The following is a 19499-nucleotide window of genomic DNA, read 5'->3' as shown; positions in this document are numbered from 1 at the left end:
ATACTACAATAGTCAGTTTACTAAGGCAGATTCAAGTAAAGAATCTGGTTCCTCCAACTTCAGTACTGTGTAAAAGTATACACAAAGTCTCCAAATCAGTGAAGGGCTGCAAAGAAATGTATTACCACACTCTGGGCGTGGCTTATTTTGTGGGTGTGGCTTGCCAGCCATGTGACCAGGTGTGGCTTATAGGTCATCTGACTGGCATAACGGTGGCCAACTTGAAATCACTCACGTCAAGGGTTTGGGTTAGGGTTAGGGTGCCTGGCCTCTCCTTTCCTCAAAGATACAATTTTCCTATCTATTTACTATTACTGAACATCCAAAATGTACTATTTAATTTTATGTATATATGCCATATGTGTACATACATATTACACACAGGCACACAAAAATATACATTATCTGCTATATAAAGTATATGTACACACATGCACACACATCTCTTCTAAAATTATACACTTTCAACCTCATTTACTGTGATAGGAAAAAACATGCCCAGAAGGGGAGGGGGGAATCAAAATTTTTCTACCATTTCTGCGTACCCGACCATACCGTAGGAGCCCATCACTGCTCCAAATATAGAAACTTTCCTCACAGAAGAAGTCTTTCCTTGATATGTGTTGAAAGAAAATCAGAATTCCTGAAATACATGTAGCTCTGTTAGACTAAATGTTGCATCAGCCAACATACAATGTAGAGTACTAATACAATGCCTCGAAATAGTACTCCATGTTGAAGTTCTCAGTTTTGGTGGCTCATAAAAGTTATTTTTCTGATTATTACAATTTTGGAACAAGGATGGCTGTTGATTGGGATAATGTCATATAAAATCCAATTCATCTGAAGGCTACTAGATCAGGATAGGTGCCTTATAGTAGCTATATCCTATTGTTAAGTATGATGACATTGTTAAATTAATTGGCTTAAAGAAATTTCATGAAAAGAGAAATATTTCATTGCTATTTGTTCTTTCATTTCAGTTTCTCCAAAGATAAGTCATATCTCAAATGATATTGTGGTGAATGAAGGAAGCAACATCACATTGGCCTGCTTAGCTACAGGGAAACCTGATCCTTCCATCTCTTGGAGACATATTTCTCCGTCAGGTAAACTTTAACAATTATTCTGATTCTAACCACTTATCTTTCCTTGTTCTTCCTCTGTTGCATACAAGCTGGGAAAAAGTTTTAGAATCCATTTGCTCAGAAACCTAGAATAATGTTTCTCCGAGAAATTTGGAAGCAAGAATAATCTCAAAACCTGTTTGAAAATCAGCAATTAAATCCCACTTAATGAGACACAATGGTAAATGTTTGTGGAGCAACTTTTAGTAATTAAAAAAATATTAATTGATTTCAAACTATTTTTAACTAAGAAGTATTTGTTTATTCATCACTTGTTTTTATTTGTAAATTAAACACATTTCTGGCCAAACTATATATAATATATATAGAAAAATGAAAAAGAATGAGGGGAAAATGTTTTCAAACACAGTTTTCAAACCAGCCATGATTCTGGACCATTGCGGGGGCAACATCTCTTTTTCAAATATACAACAATAACAGAACAATTCAAACTACACAATTAGCAGGCAAAAAGAAGGTGACAGATGAGTATCATAGCATGAGACAGGTCACCCTTAGGTGAAGGCTGAATAAGTACTTGTCTTGGATACTAAAATTTAAAGGATACTATCTCTCTTTCTGAATTATTCTAAAGATTATTCTAAAAAATTAATTATTTGCAGTAGCCAGAGGTAGCACTGTCAATTAATGCGGTTTAGGGGCCTCCTATACCCTTGAACCAGCACTGAAATAAGACTTTTGTTCAGTTGTCCAGATGAGAACCCAAGTCTGACCTTCCCTTGATGAAAGCAGCATGTCAATAAATTGTCCTGTTGCCTGATTTACACCGTGTTTCCCCCAAAATACGACCCTGTCTTATTTTTTTTAACCCTGAAATAAATACTTGGCCTTATTGCCATACACTCAAAAGACGGATTGGGCTTTGTCTTATTTTGGGGAAAACAGGAGAGAATGATATTTTTTCCTCTGATAGTATATGAAAGTTACACACTGCATTGAAATATGAAAATATGAATAATGCCTATAATTAAGGAGCTTCAATTAAGCAACCTTGGAAAGGGCTAGAAAGTGTCCAACAATATCATTACCTCTTTATATTGTACTGTATACCCTAACTCAACCCACTTGGATGCTGAGGCTCTTTTAATTTTTAAAATATACAGATTTGTTAAATATGTATATGAGTATGTGGATATTGTCATTATACTCATAAGATCTGTTTATCCTCATCCTTGAGTAAAAGAGAACTGTAAAAACTGAACAACTACTAGATAGCATCTAATGTCTTTGGTGCTTTCTACTGTAATGATTGTGTTGTGGTTAGCTCTGGCCCAGCTCCTGCCCCAAGGAATGTGGAGGTGGAGGTGGGGGAGACATCCACATGCTGCAGGCCTGTTTTGCTCCCAGTAGAATCTGCCGACGAAGTCTCCTCTGACCAAGGAAGCGTGAATGACAGGGAAGAGGGGAGTTTGGCAGACAGCCCAGGAGAAGATCAGTCATCTGTATCATCCCTGGATTCTGAACAAGAATTAATGACACATCCACGCATGCATAGAGTGATGCATAGGAGACAACAACTGACGGATTAGTACAAGAGAAAATGAGGCCACCTGTGGTTGGGTGGGGCTGCTGTAATTAGTGCTACAGATAAAAGTGCACCCTGGTGTTTTAGCCTCATGGCAGTTTATCTGATTCATTGTTTCGTCAAGATTGTGGGTTTTGCTATTTAGGATTGTGTGTGTGGACTCTCTGGACTTTAGAATTGGACTCAATTTCCCAGTTATTGGGTGAGCATTTAACCTGTGCCTTGCGTGTACCAGAAAATCCCTTTGACATTTAAAAAGGGAGCTGTTTCTGTTTTTCTGTTTATAAAAACTTTTGGGTTTTCCTTTTATCGTGTGGTGTGTGTCTTCCTGGACTAATTACCCTGTAATTACAGGCTGTTGAGACACGCTGGCAGAACAATTTGTAGACTTCAAATTCCAGCATGGTGACTGGGAGTTAAAGTCCACAAGTGATAAAAGGGATATAGTTCCTCACCCCTGCTTTATAGAATCCACACCTTAGGGCTGAAGCGATTTTAAAAGTAGCATCACTTCTTTTCTTCTTCTTTTTTCTGGTCTATGCACAAACCTTTAAAAAAAGGCAGTATCCTTCAATAAATAGCAGGAGTTGCTTTCAGTGAATAGCAGGAGATGCAATTTGCAATGTTTTCTTCCAAAATATTGTTTTTGAATCATGCATCACATTACTGAATAAAACTAAATCTGATTCCAAGCCTCTGGCTCTTTTTCATGATCTAATCCAATATGCTTGAGACTTATTTCTTCAAAATACTCCGCCAACTAAAACAAAGGTTTTTCTTTGTGGAGGACATTAAAAAAATATAAGCCCTTCAAGATGAGCAGATGAAAAACATTGGCTTTGCCTAGGATTTTATCCCTCTTTTCTGTTTTGCCCTTGTTAGAGTTACTTCCCCATCTCGTTTTGGGGTGAAGTACCATAATAACAAAGAGACACAAATTATTGTTGTATAAAAATAAAATAACTCAATATAATTTAGATTTGGATTTTATTTAGTTAGACAATATTTATTATATTCTATGAAGGTCATGTGAATATTAGCGGTGGAGTCACATCCTGGTAGGATTGAAAGTAATGCTAATCAGCACTTTACTTTGCAAAGAGGGGCTTGAAAGAATTACTAATAGTGACCTTTCAAAGAGCAACAATTAAACCTTTTTAAGTGACCTCCAACAGAGTAGAAAAATCAGTTACATCATAAAGGTAGTCTTTAGCTAAATGTCACACAAAATTGTGTTGGGAACCTTGGGCAGTCTTCAAAGTGGGAACTTAGGACAGGAGTTCACCTAATGGTGGTGTGTGTTAAAATGACATTAATGGAACCCTACTGCCATCTTGCAAACCTAGAAGAAAAGCAGGGATTTCCCCAGCAAATGTATCTTTGATGAGATCAGCACAGTCTTCAAGATTTCTTCAAGCTATAAGTCAATTAAACTCCATCAACTCCCTAACATATTTGTTTTTGCAATGAGTCAACAGATAAATTTGGAGAAAACGAATGCAAGTTAAAAACTTTGTAAATGCAAGGTATGTAAAACCAATAAAAATAAAGTGGATTATTCAAATATTACAGAAAAGCAAGTGATTGCTTTCCACTTTGAAATGATAACTGCAGGCACAAAATTAAAGGTTTAAAAGGAATGGAAAAGTTATTTCTCACTGTAATTGATAGAACTGCAAGGAAGCAAAACATATTAGTACTCTAAATGTGGACCTGGCCATTCATAAAATGTAACCTGATCACCAATTGAAGATGTCAGTTAACGAAAGCCTTTTATCTATAGTATGTACAATATAACCAGTGTCAAATGGATTGACATTATAAAACACTTCTCAGTCATTGGGGCCAAAATAAGCATTCTGATCAGAATGAGCAACAACTTCCTGTTGGTAACCCAAAGTAGGCCTTCAGAGCAAGGTTATCTGATTAAAGATAACCTTTATATAATGGGTATTGTGGTTGCTAACATCTTCATTTTTGCAGCTGGACAACTATCCAATCTTAATTCCAATTCCAATTAATTCCAATTGCACTCAATTGGAACTGACACAAACAATTGCCTCTTTTTTACTTGAAAAAAAGACTTTTGTAGAATTCATTGTTGCAGGTTATAACTTTGGAAACTTCTCCAAGTAGAAAAACTCAATCAACAATAAGAACAGCTTCAGTTCCTTAAGCTGTTTATTTATTATTTATTAAATTTCATTCAGGAGCTCGAGATGGCATTCAGATCAGTTTTTCTTCTAATTTTTCCCCAACCCTTCAAAGTTGGTTGGGCTGAGAGAGAATTATTTGCAAAAAAAAATCCTATCAGATGAACTACTACTCCATCATGGCAGATAATGGACTAGTAGGTAGCATGTGTTTTAGGACTGTGTCTCACAAACACACACAAGCATATACATTGAAGCTCAAAAAATTATAATATTGTACAAAAGTTCATTTATTTCAGTAATGCAACTTAAAAGATGGAACGTAATCTATGAGAGAGACTCATCACTATACTGCTGCTGCTCAATGCCAGGTTGGTTGTTAAGAAAGTTCCCCTCGTGTAGGATTTACTCCTGGATGAGGAGGCCAACCTGGCATGTGTTACTGAGATCTGGCTGGGTACAGAGAGAGAAATTCCTCTCTGTAAGATGTGCCCAGCTGGGTTCAGGTGTGGCACCCAGGGAAGGGGGGGAGGAGTGGCTATTATAGCCAGGAAGCTCTTCAACCTACGCAGGCTCTCTGTTTCCAAGATAGCGAGTTGTGAGTCCCTCTTTGGGACATTGGATCTAGGGCTTCATGTGGACTTGATGCTCACGTACCTGCCTCCCAGCTTCATGTCAACAGCTCTGCCTACGCTACTTAAGGAGGTGGCCGGATTGGCGGTTGACTTCCCCAGACTTATAGTCTTGGGGGGCTTTGATGGGTTGGCACAGGACTTTATGGCTTCCATGGCAACCATGGACCTGACCCAGGTAATTTAGGGTCCGACTCATGAAGGGGGGCACACTCCCAACTTAGTATTCCTCTCAGGGCAGTTGAGTAATGATCTAAATTTAAGGGGCTTAGATATCCTGCCTTTGTCATGGTCAGATCATTTTCTGCTAAGGCTTGACCTCAAGGCTCCAATCTTCCCCCACATGGAGGGGGAACCAATTAGGTGGTTCCGCCCCAGATGCCTGATGGACCTGGAGGGCTTTCAGAAGTCACTTGGAGAATTATTAGATTCGCTTATACACAATTCGGCACAGTCACTGGTCACAGTCTGGAATAAAGCCACTAAGTGGGCTCCAGACTGGATTGCGTTATTGCAATCTCTTGTGGCAGTAGATCTGGAGATCTCCTTGCTTCTCCAAGAAACCCATGAGGATGAAACACCAGAAGAGACATTTAGAAGGACGCTGGAAGGATAGTATATCTGAATCTGACCGAACACTGTTAAGTTTGACCTAGTGACTTGACCCAGGCCTGATGAAGTGGATAAGGCCATGGGAGTTGTAAACTCCATCACCTGTTTATTGGACCCATGTCCCTCTTGGCTGGTTTCAGCCAGCAAGGAAATGACATGGGGTTGGGTCCAGGTGATTGTCAATGCTTACCTGAGGGAGGGGTCCTTTCCAGCTCCCTTAAAGGAGGCAATTGTGCACCCCCTCCTCAAGAAGCCTTCCCTGGACCCAGCTGTTCTAAACAACTATCATCCAGTCACTATCAACCTTTTTAGGGAAGGTTGTTGAGAAGGTGGTATCATTCCAGCTATAACGGTCCTTGGATGAAGCTGATTATCTGGGCCCTCGGCAATCTGGTTTCAGGCCCAGCTACAGCACTGAAACTGCTTTGGTTGCGCTGACGGATATTCTCTGGTGGGCAGAAGATAGGGGTGACACTTCTATCCTGGTGCTTTTTGAACTCTCAGCAGCTTTCGATACCATTTACCATGGTATCCTTCTTCACCGGCTGGAAGGGTTGGGAGTCCAAGTGAAAAAACTAAGGTTCTACACTTAGGCAACAAAAACAAAATGCACAAATACAGTATATGTACACTATTTGCTCAACAGTAGTAACTGTGAGAGGGATCTTGAAGTCCTCATGAACAACCATTTAAATATGAGCCAGCAGTGTATCAATACCACTTTATAATGCCTCGGTAAGGCCATAATTGGAATATTGCATTCAGTTTTGGTTGCCACAATGTAAAAAAGATGTTGAGACTCTAGAAAGAGTCACTGAAAAGCTATAAAGATAATTAGGCAACTGGAGGCTAAAACATGAAGAATGGCTGCAGGAACTGAGTATGTATAGTTTAATGAAAAGAAGGATTAGGTTAGACATGATAGCAGTGTTCCAATATCTCAGTGGCCAACACAAGCAAGAGGGAGTGAGGCTATTGTCCAAAGCAACTGAGGGTAGGACAAGAAGCAATGGGTGGAAACTAATCAAGGAGAAAAGCAAATTAGAACTAAGGAAAAATTTCCTGACAGGTAGAACAATTAATCAGTGGAACAACTTGCCTCCAGAAGTTGTGAATGCTCCAACACTAGAGGTTTTTAAGAAGATGTTAAACAACCATTTGTTTGAAATGGTGTAAAGTTTCCTGCCTAAGCAGGGGATTGGACTAGATTTCTAAAGTCCCTTCCATCTTTGTTATTCTAATTTCTTTCTAAGAAAAAATCCTCAATTATTTTACCAGTAGTTACAACAATTGAAAAGGTGTATTAACAAATGGCACCACTGCTGCCTCCGCAGACAAAGGAAAATATTGCAATATCAAGGATATAAACTATTTCACCATTTTGTGAGAGGGTTAGACAGCCAAAGCAAATATTCTGGCCTGGTGAGAAAAATTGTGGATAGCACGGATAGAGGACATGGAAAAGAAGGGCTAGGCATATTTGGTAGATCCAATAATCTACAGCCAGGCACAGCTGGGAATGCAAATGAATGGCAATATAAAACTTAGTCACATTTGTCAAGCTAAACATTATTACAAGAGCAATGTACAATGCAATAACACTCATCTTCTACTTTGTCTTTCCTACTGATGAAACAAAGATACTAGAGGATTTGATTTTTTTCTGCTATTAGTTTTGTTGAAACCATTAAAGCTATCTTCTGCATATTAGGATACATACAGGCAGAGTATGAAGAACTGTAAGCAGATCATATTATATTCACTAATGTAGGACAATCACCCTGCCAACACGTGTGTATAGTCAAGGTTATGTTTTTCCCAATTGCAATGTATGGTTGAGAAAGTTGAACCATAAGAAAGGCTGAGCGCCATTGAGGCCTTTGAGCTATGGTGCAAGAGAAGACTCCTGCGAGTCCCTTGGACTGCAAGGCCATCAAACTGGTCAGTCCTAGAAGATATCAACCCTGACTGCTCTTTAGAAGGCCAGATCTTGAAGATGAAACTCAAATACTTTGGCCACCTAATGAGAAGAAAGGATGCACTGGAGAAGAGCCTAATGCTTGGAAAGATTAAGGGCAAAAGAAGAGGGGACAACAGAGAATGAGATGGCTGGATGGAGTCACTGAAGCAGTCAGCATGAGCTTAAATGGACTCCAGAGGATGGTAGAGAACATGAAGGCCTGGATGAACATTGTCCATGGGGTCAGACATGACTTCACAATGAACAACAACAGCAGGACAACCAAGAATATTTAGTGTATTTGATGGTACCATTCCATTTGTCTGTTTTAGGAGCAAGTGCTGATGGTAAACTCCAAGCATATCAGGCACAACCTCTCTGGGATAGCGCTCCATTTTTCACTGTAGCACTGCGTTCCCCCCCCTCCCGTCTGGGTAGTAGCCCACCCCTGACAGTATTTTATGCAAAAGAAAAGGCACACGATTTTGGGTTAGTTTCTCCTTGCTCGCAAAGCATATTTGAAACTTTAAACTAACTTTTTCACCCAATCAAATGAATTATAACTGATACTGTTGCAAAATACGGTCCAGAATATATTCTCTTAATATGTCTGTGGTATGGTGACTATTGTGGAATAATTGGAAGCAGAAAATATGCATTCAGCACTTTTAAAAGATTGTCTCATAAATGGTCCTGCAAAATCTCTATGAATTGTAGTAGCAAGGCATGGATAACAAAATACTGTTTTGTCATCTGAATATATTGGCAACATTCAGAGCAACTCATTTCAAACTAATTTGTTGATCTATTCCCAGCCATTAAGCAAAACTATAAGCTATAAATACCTTCAATTTTTATTACTTCCCGATATCTATCACATAGCTCTTCTAAGCTCTTCATACAAGCTTGCAATATGAAGAGCTTAGACAGTATTGTGATTCTCAGTCCCCAAATAATATAATAACTGTAAAATGTAAATATAAATTTGAGCACTGATTAAATTTAAATATAAATTTGAGTACTGATTAAAATCCACACTGGGATTTTTTTAAAAAAAATGTTTATTTTTTTTTTGTTTGGTTTGGTTTGGTTTGGTTCGGTTTGGTTTGTATGCCATCAAACTCCGCAAGGACTCTGTCCGGAATACATCAGGTTATGTAATCAGAAAACATCAGGTTATGTATTCCAACTATTCCAGTTTTCTGGATCTTTTCTTTCTCGTTGAATCTTACCACCTGTAATGGGAAGGTTCAATCTCTGGGGGGGGGGGGGGGACGGACGGACGACCATATCAAAGAAATATTTCAATGAAATTGCAATCCAGCAGCTGCTGCCACAGCTAACCACAATTCTGGTTTGATCCACCTGTTTTATCATTTGTTTGTTTGTTTGTTTGTTTGTTTGTTTGTTTATTGAATTTATATGTCAAGTCTGACATATTTTGTTTTTTATTGTGTTTACAATTCAGATTTCATTCTAACTCAGATTATCTTTTCTCTACTAGAAAAATATATTGTTTGCTGGCTTCAGTTTAGCATCTTTAAAATGCTGCTCATATAGATGTTTTATTGTAATTGATTTTGTAAAACCAGTGTCCAGTTGTATTGATATGGTTTTGTCATTTATTTCTAGTATGATGCATAATGGTTTCCTCCTACCGCTATGCTGTAGATTTCCGGGTGAAATATCCCTTTTCCCTATTAAATCTTTCATCAATATAATGTGCAGTATTTTCTCATTTGCTTGCAGTCCAGATTAAAAATGTATGCCACCAATAGCAATATCACCCATAGAGAGCAGGTTTTTTTCAGATTCCCTTTTTGTCTCTGTTAAAACATTTTTATGTTGTTTTCATTTCACCAAATAGCTGATCTCTTAGTACATCATATAATGCTTTATCAGTTTTTTGATCCTTTGATATATTCAGTGTTCAATGTTCAGATAGCTTATTAAATTCAACTGCATATGTAATTTTCTCTTTCCAATTTCATTATTGGATACTTAAAATTTTCTGCAGTCAATAGTGGTCTTAGCACCGCCCTGGATGTTTTTTGGGAGAACTTCATAAAATGTATGTTTTGCTTTCTATAAAACAGGCATCTTTTTTTCAACATTTCATTTACTTCAATTGTTTATGTTTCTCTGTATATCATGTCTAACGCTCTGTGACAGATTAAACAGATTTTCAGCTGCTTGCTGAAACTTTTTGAAGAATGAACCATAATAAGGCTGCACGAATGACAACGTTTACAAGCAGTCACAGTAGTAGATTAATGTATGCACAATTAATTCATGATAAAACTAACCCAGCAATTTCTGTAGTGCTTGTGTGTTCCAGATATTTGTTGGACATTTACCGATTAAATTATACTAAGGCAATATAGAGCAGGATTAAGAAATATTTTCAGATTTATTAGTGAGGGATAAAATAATTTTGAGTAGAAATTTTGTACATAGCCTCGGGGTTTTTTTAATCTTGTTAGTTGGCAGAGGTTGATAGCACTTTTTTTTAGGAAAAAACCCCGATAGCCTAATATGAATGAAAATAAACTATAAAGTTATTTTAACTTAGTACATAAATTAGAGCATGCAGCTCTAATGATACTTGTTTAACTTGCAGTCATTATGTAAATTCTGTATTATAAATATTCATTATCCAAAGCTATTATGTAAATCCACCAAATCTACACATTTAGTGTAATACTAGAAGGAATGTGGAGCTGAAGCTTGCAATCTCGAAATCTTATATTCTTGAAATGTCATTTGAATAAATTGCAGGTATTAGTTATTTTGTTCTGACATTTAAGTACAAAGTGCAACATCAATAGCTGAAGAATGAAAGTGGAATCTTTAAAAAAAATGGGTTGTCTGAGGCATAATTATGATTCATAATATTGTATGAGCAGTGTTCTTATCATTTTAGATCTACACGAAAGCATGAAGCGAGAAATTCAGATTGTGGCAACACAATCCAATATTTTTGAAGTTTCCAAGAAGTATTGTACTTTCTTTTAAAATTGGTTTACTTCATCACATCATTTCACAGATTATTTTGTATGATGGTTTATAACTTTGTGATGTGGCATGTAGAACCAGCCATTGTTTTGTTCTTATCTTTATGCAGCTACTAGCTATCCTTTACAACAGCAGTTCTCAACTTGTGGGTCATGACTTCTTTGGGGGTTGAATGACACTTTCACAGGGATTGCCTAAAACCATTGGAAAACACATATTTCTGATGGTCTTAGGAACCGAGACACCGCTCCTCTACCCATCTCCAGGCAGGTCCACCCACATACAAATAAACTACTACAATATATATATTGTAAATATTCAATATACCAGGGTGATTCGACACAAAAAAACATGTCACCCTTCCCTGGTACAGAGCTGAAGGGATTGGATACTGTAGCTTAGAGGTTAATTCTCTGCCTTACAAGGCAAAGGCTGCAAATTCAAGTCCCAGTGAGGGTATGCCTAGCTGATGAGGACAGAACAAGGCCGAAATAGACCTATCCTAGTCGACAAGGTCACACTCGTCATCTTCAGACTGGTGCTTTTGGCTTTGTGCTAGGGTGAATATAGTGTGACCTGAGCTGCCTTCCCTCTATAAATACTGGTCAGTGGGTGTGGAGTGCTGGCTCAGCAGCTGCAAGCTGTGTTGAAACTTCCTGTTGAGTTAGTGGGGTAACACCTGGGGTCATTGATGTAATTGATGTATCCTGATTAGCTGATGTTTGTGGATTGGGGGTGATATCCTGAGTAGTTGGAGCCTGCAGACTACTCAACTGTTTTGTAATGTGTGTCTGTGGTGTAACATCCTGGGTTTTGGTTTGGCTGCGAATTTGTGGTCTGGTCATGTGTTTATGGTGTGTGTCAGTTTGGTTTGTGTGCATGTCAGAGAGAGAGGTGGAACAATTGGAGGCACCACTGTGGTTTGGCTTCTACGTGGTGGTTGTATTTGGTCTGTAGCAAGGGTGTGGGTTTGGGTCTGGTGGGGGTGATTGGTGGTAGTGTCCTGTGTTGTTTTGGGTCTGGTTTCAGTTTGCGTAGCTGGGATATATTTGTTGATGAGGGCTGGTTTCCAGATGTCTGGTAGGTGGGAGGTATCATCACATTTCTTCATATTGTGGGGGTGTTTTTCTATTTCAATGGCTTCCATGATTATTCTTTTGTTGGAGTGTTCCCATTTTGGAAATTAATTTAGTTGTTTCAAAGTCAATTTCAAGTCCTGTAGTTTTGAGGTGTTGGAAAAGGGAGGAAGTTTTTTCTTCTTTTCTCACTGCATTCTTATGTTCTGTGATGCGTGTATTTACTCTCCTATTACTTTGTCCAACATATGTGGCTGGGCAGATTTTACATGGTATTTCATAAACTCCTTGGTTTTCTAGCTGGATATTGTCTTTGGGGTTTCTTAGGATGTTGGCTATAAGAAACCCCAAAGACAATGTATCATAAGAACGGCACAGCATGGCACAGGATCTACATAGACTGATTTGTAAACCATATATAATCTACAAACCATGGGACTTATATTTTAAAGACACGGGCAAAAATATGAAGCAGAAACTGATGATGATATTGCAAATAAAAAAAGTTCAGGTTCTCAAGTTCTAGAACTTTGAGACTGACATTGCTCTCAATGAAAATGAAAATCTCAAGGTTGATTACACAGTTGAAAATGACAAAATAATTTCCTTCGTGAAAAAATATTTGTGCTTACTTACTATTTGCCTAATTTCTGTAATGAAAATTGAAATATTTATTTGATCAAAAATCACAATCACTAATTCAATTGTGAGTTCAAGGATGAACTATTGCAGAAATTAAGGCTCTTCTTTCCAAGCAGATATGGAATATGTCTACTGGCTAATATGGTTAATTTTGTTCCCATGGCAAAAATTGAGGTGTTTTGAACATGGACAAAATAAGATATTCTTCATTTTATGTTTGTATTAAACAGAAAATGGGCAAAATGAAAATAATAAGATTAATTGCTAAAACTGGGAGCAAGGATTATAGCAACTTTCCAGATATGTTAATAAAGACAAATTAATAAAGGGAAATCTAGGAATTATAATACTTGGCACAGCAGAAAGAAGCAAATACCATCAACTTATAAATCAAAGCTCAAAGATGGCCCCTATCCAGATTGGAATTCCAACCCAGTTGCCTTAAGAAGTATTCAATTTGATACAGTTCTCATAAATATCCTCATTTTTGAGGATTTCAGGAAATCAATGATCCAGGAAACTACAGACCTATCAGCCTGACCTCAATACCAGAGAAGATTCTGGAAAAGATAATCTGGAAAAGATAATCAAGCAACAAATCAATGAACACTTAGAAGCAAACAAAGTAATAACCAAAAGCCAACATGGGTTTGTAAAAACAGATCATGCCAAACTAATCTTATTGCATTCTTTGACAAAGTGACAAAATTAGTGGACCAAAGAAATGCTGTCAATTTAATTTATTTGGGCTTTGGTAAGGCATTTGATATAATAGACCTTATCTACTACTAGATAAAGTTGAAAAATGTGGGTTAGATGGTAACAGTATCAGATGGATTCAAAACTGGCTAACAATCGCACTCAATGCATAGTGCTCAACGGAACTGCATCTACATGGAGGGAAGTATGTAGTGGAGTACCCCAAGGCTCTGCTTTAGGTTCAGTAGTCTTCAATATCTTCATCAAGGACTTGGATGAAGGGAAAGATGGGGAACTCATCAAATTTGCAGATGAAACCAAACTGGCAGGAATAGCCAACTCTCCAGAGGATAGGCTCAAGATACAGAACGATCTTGACAGACTTGAACATTGGGCTCCATCAAACAAAATGAAATTCAATAGTGAAAAAATTAGGCAGCAAAAACAAAATGCACAGGTACAGCATATGTGGTGCCTTGCTCAACAGTAGAAACGGTGAGAGGGATCTTGAAGTCCTAGTGGACAACCATTTAAATATGAGTCAGCAGGGTGCAGTAGCTGCCAAAAAAAAGCCAACACAGTTCTAGGCTGTATTAACAGAGGGATAGAATCAAGATCACGTGAAGTGTTAATATCACTTTATAAGGCCTTGATAAGGCCACACTTGGAATATTGCATTCAGTTTTGGTCGCCACGATGCAAAAAGGATATTGAGACTCTAGAAAAAGTGCAGAGAAGAGTGACCAAGATGATTAGGGGATTAGAGGCTAAAACATATGAAGAATGGTTGCAAGAAATGGGCATGGCTAGTTTAATTAAAAGAAGGACCAGGGGAGACATGACAACAGCGTTCCAATATCTCAGGGGTTGCCACAAAGAAGGAGTCAACCTATTTTCCAAAGCACTTGAGGATAGAACAATAAGCAATGGATGGAAACTAAAAAAGGAGAGAAGTAACTTAGAACTAAGGAGAAATTTCCTGACAGTTAGAACAATTCATCAGTGGAATAACTTGCCTTCAGAAGTTGTGAATGCTCCAATACTGGAAGTTTTAAAGAAGATATTGGATAGCCATTTGTCTGAAGTAGTGTGGGATCTCCTGCCTAAACGGGGAGTTGGACTAGAAGACCTACAAACTCCCTTCCAACTCTGCTGCTGCTATTGTTGTTGTTGTTGTTATTTATTAATGTCTAAACATCTGAAGATACCCAAGGACATGCAGATTGGGGGCTTCTTGCTATTTCACAGATCTAAAGTTAAATAAAGTGGAGAAGGTGTTTTACTTAGTTATATGGTTTATAATATATGGTTTATAATATATGGCTCTCTACGGAGAGGGGCGGCATACAAATCTAATGAATGAATGAATGAATGAATGAATGAATGAATGAATGAATGAATGAATGAATAATCCAGCTTTTAAGATACTAATCTTTTAGCTGGATAATTAATAAAATAAATAAAGTAAATATAATCATGATAATTGTCACGAGAGGAAACAAGACAGTTCACCTCGGCAAGGACTGTCTTTTTTTCATATTCCTTCCTATGTAACAGTAACATGGAGAGAAAATAGTTCTTTCCAACTACAGGTTTATGAAAATTCCCAATGGGTTTGATGAAAAGTCATAGGAAGAGTCAAAGGAAACAAAAAAATGTTTCCCTGGGAGTAAATTATTTAAATTAACTCCTCTATTTCAATTCTAAGGAAAAACAATGTTTTGTGTATTTCTGGCATCTATTTATAACATTTTTTTCTTTCTTATCTGAATCTCTTTGTCCTCTTTATAATGTGTAAATAGACTTGTTACTAATAAAAAGTCTTTATCTGATTCCTGATAAGAGGTTTTCTGAAGGCCAAGTTTGAGAAATCATAAGGGAATATACAAAAGCATTTCAGATACGGTATTCAAAGTTCAAAAAATTTTCTAGGAAGAGCAAAAGAAAGTTAATTATAAATAGCTAAAATTACAATATAATAAATTTTCTGCATCATGTAGTGATGAAAGACACATCTATAAACATAAAAAGGGACAGAACATTTTTAATGTATCAGAGCAAATTCTTTATATATATATACACACACACTTGTGTGTCTGTGTTTATGTATGTATGAAGGTCTTGGCATGTTTGGGTTTCTTCCCATGTAAGTTTCAGAGATTCCAGATTCACCAGATTCCTGGTGACGTTTTGATGAGGTCCCACTCATCATCTTCAGGTTGGTGCTTTCGGCTTCATTCTCCCTAGCACAAAGCCGAAAGCACCAGCCTGAAGATGAAGAAACCCAAACATGCCAAGACCTTCATACCTGTACCCGTGAAAACCTATGAAAACAAGTCTGTGTGTGTGTGTGTGTGTGTGTGTGTGTGTATGCTAGTGTACATACCCTAGCATACCCGGCCACTCATTGCTGTTGCTCAGTGTAGTTAACTGGAAAAGAAAGAAAAGAGAAAGTGCACTTTTGCAATATAACAGAATTGGAAGGAACCTTGGAGCTCTTCTATGGTTATTTATTTTATTTTATTTATTTATTTTGTCCAATACACAATGAGGGTTTTAGTGGGAATATATCTATATACACATAGTAAAATACATGATGAAGGTTATAGAGGAGATACTCATAGTAAAATATATCTAAGAAAGAATAGAAAAGAAGGTATAGTAATAGAACATATCAATGAAAGAGTAGAAGAAGAGATATAGGAATAGAAGAAAGGAATAGGAGATATAGGAGAGCAATAGGACAGGGGACGGAAGGCACTCTAGTGCACTTGTACTCGCCCCTTACTGACCTCTTAGGAATCTTTATGTTTTGTCAAAATTTCAAAGCAATTGGTGAAGAACTGTTGAACATTTAAGATTTTGAACAAACGAACATATACATATATGTAAATGTTTGAACATTATCATCAAACCAGACTGCATAAATCTGATTGACCACTAGTTGACAACAAGCAAGACACTGGATAATCTATCCTTTGTTTCTATCTAATGGTTCTCCATATTTTGCAGTCCAGGCCTGGTAGCAATAAGTTTGGTAATAGATTCAATATGTAATTAAGCATTTTATTATTATTATTATTTATTAGATTTGTATGCCGCCCCTCTCCGTAGACTCAGGGCGGCTTACAGCAATGATAAAAACAATATATAATGACAAATCTAATAGTTAGAATCTAAAATAACAATAATACATTTAAAAAGTCTAAAAAACAAGAAACCCCAACATATAAAAAAACATACATACAGTCATATCATACACAGAAAACTACATAGGCAGGGGGAGATGTTTCAGTTCCCCCACGCTTGACGACAGAGGTGGGTTTTAAGGAGTTTACGAAAGGCAAGGAGGGTGGGGGCAGTTCTAATCTCTGGAGGAAGCTGATTCCAGAGGGTTGGAGCCACCACAGAGAAGGCTCTTCCTCTGGGTGCTGCCAAACGACATTGTTTAGTTGACGGGACCCGGAGGAGATCAACTCTGTGGGACCTAACTGGTCGCTGGGATTCGTGCGGCAGAAGGCGGTCTCGTAGATACCCTGGTCCGGGTATCTATTGTTTTTTCATGTAGAAATATCTGTCTTCCATTACAAGGTTCCAGTTCTGTTTAAGAGAGTGTGCGCACCATAACTGAATTTTAGCCAATACAATCCCTATTATTTTTGGACAGTGCAAAAGCTCTGAAGATATATTACTCTAGTGTATCATCATAGCAGTGTCATTCTGAAGATATGCTAATGTGATACATTTTCAGAATACTCAAATGATAGACTGTCTATGAGTTGATTCAATTCAATTATTGGACAAAAGGCATTAGTAGACAACTAAGTGGAAAACAAAAAATAGTTTTCTCTTGAAGTCCTCCTGCAGCATGTTAATCCTATTGGGTGGTCTAGGTTCCAAGCAATACCTTAAAGCATTTGCATTGCAGTCAACTATTGCTTAAGAGGAAATATCAGGTGAAACATATGTTTGCAGCCAGCAACAAAGAACACAGCTGAAAGGATGGCTTTGGAAAATAACTGATAGATTATTTTGATGGAACTGCCACAGTTATAGTACTCAGTCTGTTTATTTTTATGTTTGGTCTTGTGTGATTGCAGGTGTGTGTAAATTCAGAAATGCACCTGCAGAAATATTATTGCACCAAGGACATTCAAAAGTAATATCCAATAAACATCTTATAAACAAAAGTAACATCCTATGTGGCTTCCTGATAATTTCATTGGAGAAGATGCTCAATGAAAATGAAATAGCTAAAAGGCCAAACCTGCATGTATATTAACAGCATTATATGAAAATAAGGAATGGACCATTCCTGACAGGATCAGGACAGGATTTTCAATTCAAGCTGTTGGCAGAAACAACCTCTTCCCAATTCCACTCCAGCTCCTGTTCTTCCACTATTTCTCTTTATAACTTCTGGATAACAGTAACTCTTTTATTTGTGTTAAGCAGTTTCTCAAATACAAACCACTTTCTTCTCACATCCTGCTAAGATGCCTCTCTGCTCAATTTTTATAGCCATAGATGCCAGCCTGACTAAGTTGAGTCTTAAAAGGGCATGGGCAAGCCAGGTGCTGGCCATCTTGCAGGCAGCCTGTTCTCTCACAGCAAGGTTTCTATTTTACTAAACTACCATTGAACACAAGTAGACGTCCTCTTTGCTTGAATAAAAGAACAGGGTTAAAATTTTACACAAGTATTTTAGACTTTGTTACAGATTTTTGCATTGCAGTTTCTAGGAATTTTAAGACATGTATCCATTATAGGTATAATTATAAGTATAGTTATAGTTAAAAATGATCCATTTATAGACAATATGGTTTGGGGTCTAGATGACCCCTGGAGCCTGAAAGGCAAAAGGAAGCAATATGCTCCCTCCCATATTTGGGTATACCAGGTGTTTCAACAGAAACACACAAACACACACAAACACGTGCATTTATGTATAGGTATATTATTCATGTATGTGTATAATATATTTTTTTTGCTGATAATGAAAATGAAGGGAGACTACTATAGATCTATTTCAAGCTATTTAGCTCTCATCAGTTAGCCATATCATACCATTACCGGGATTTTCATATACATAGAATAGAATAGAATTCTTTATTGGCCAAGTGTGATTGGACACACAAGGAATTTGTCTTTGGTGCATATGCTCTCAGTGTACCTAAAAGAAAATACACATTTGTCAAGAATCATGAGGTACAACACCTAATGATTGTCATAGGGCACAAATAAGCAATCAGGAAACAATCAATATTAATAAAAATCTTAAGGATACAAGCAACAAGTTACAGTTATACAGTCATAAGTGGGAGGAACGGGTGTTAGGAATGATGAGAAAAAAACTAGTAGTAATAGTAGTGCAGACTTAGTAAATAGTTTGACAATGTTGAGGGAATTATTTGTTCATAATGAAATGCTCTATACATATATACATACATACATACATGAGATACGCTTTCCCCCTGGACCTTTACAATTTTATGCATGGTATGTCTGTATGTATGATTGGTTTTTTATAATAATGGGTTTTAATTGTTTTTAGTATTGGATTATTGTTATATTGTTATATGCTGTTTTATTACTGCTGTTAGCCGCCCCGAGTCTGCGGAGAGGGGCGGCATAAAAATCCAATAAATACAAATACAAATACATACATACATACATGAAATTTTACCGTTCAAATTTTAGCTATTTTTTTCCTCAGACCACAAAGAGTTTATTTCAGGTCTCTTCATAGCATTTTTCCGATGTTCCAGGGAAATCATGTAAAAGAATTCTGTGATTTTATTTGATGAGCCCTGACATACCTCCCTTATGCCATCATTATTCTGCTGGCAGGCAACAGCTTGATTATGGGCACCAGCATTGCACTTATCTTCCAGGTGAGAGATGGGGGAATGAGGTGAAACATCTGTTCCCTGCAGTTAAGTTGGAATGGTTCTGGAGACTTGCCAGGAAATTTGAGTGGCAAACAGCACCAGGAAGAACCAACTGTCATTTGGCCAGGAAGAGCCAAAAGCTCTCA

At 37.4% G+C, this 19499-nt stretch overlaps 1 protein-coding gene across 1 annotated transcript in view; it reads left to right on the top strand.

Annotated features, from left to right (window-relative positions):
* NEGR1 (neuronal growth regulator 1) overlaps nt 1-19499 on the top strand; it is a 560677-nt gene that overhangs the window by 343559 nt on the left and 197619 nt on the right. Inside the window, exon 3 of the mRNA XM_070746160.1 lies at nt 984-1109. Within this exon, the coding sequence (XP_070602261.1) occupies nt 984-1109 (126 nt within the window). The remainder of the gene's footprint in view (nt 1-983; nt 1110-19499) is intronic.

This window comes from Erythrolamprus reginae, chromosome 3 (assembly GCF_031021105.1).
Source record: "Erythrolamprus reginae isolate rEryReg1 chromosome 3, rEryReg1.hap1, whole genome shotgun sequence".
NCBI classification, from domain to species: domain Eukaryota; kingdom Metazoa; phylum Chordata; class Lepidosauria; order Squamata; family Dipsadidae; genus Erythrolamprus; species Erythrolamprus reginae.
The sequence above is the reverse complement of the archived record's forward strand: the minus strand, read 5'-3'. Positions and strand labels throughout refer to the sequence as shown.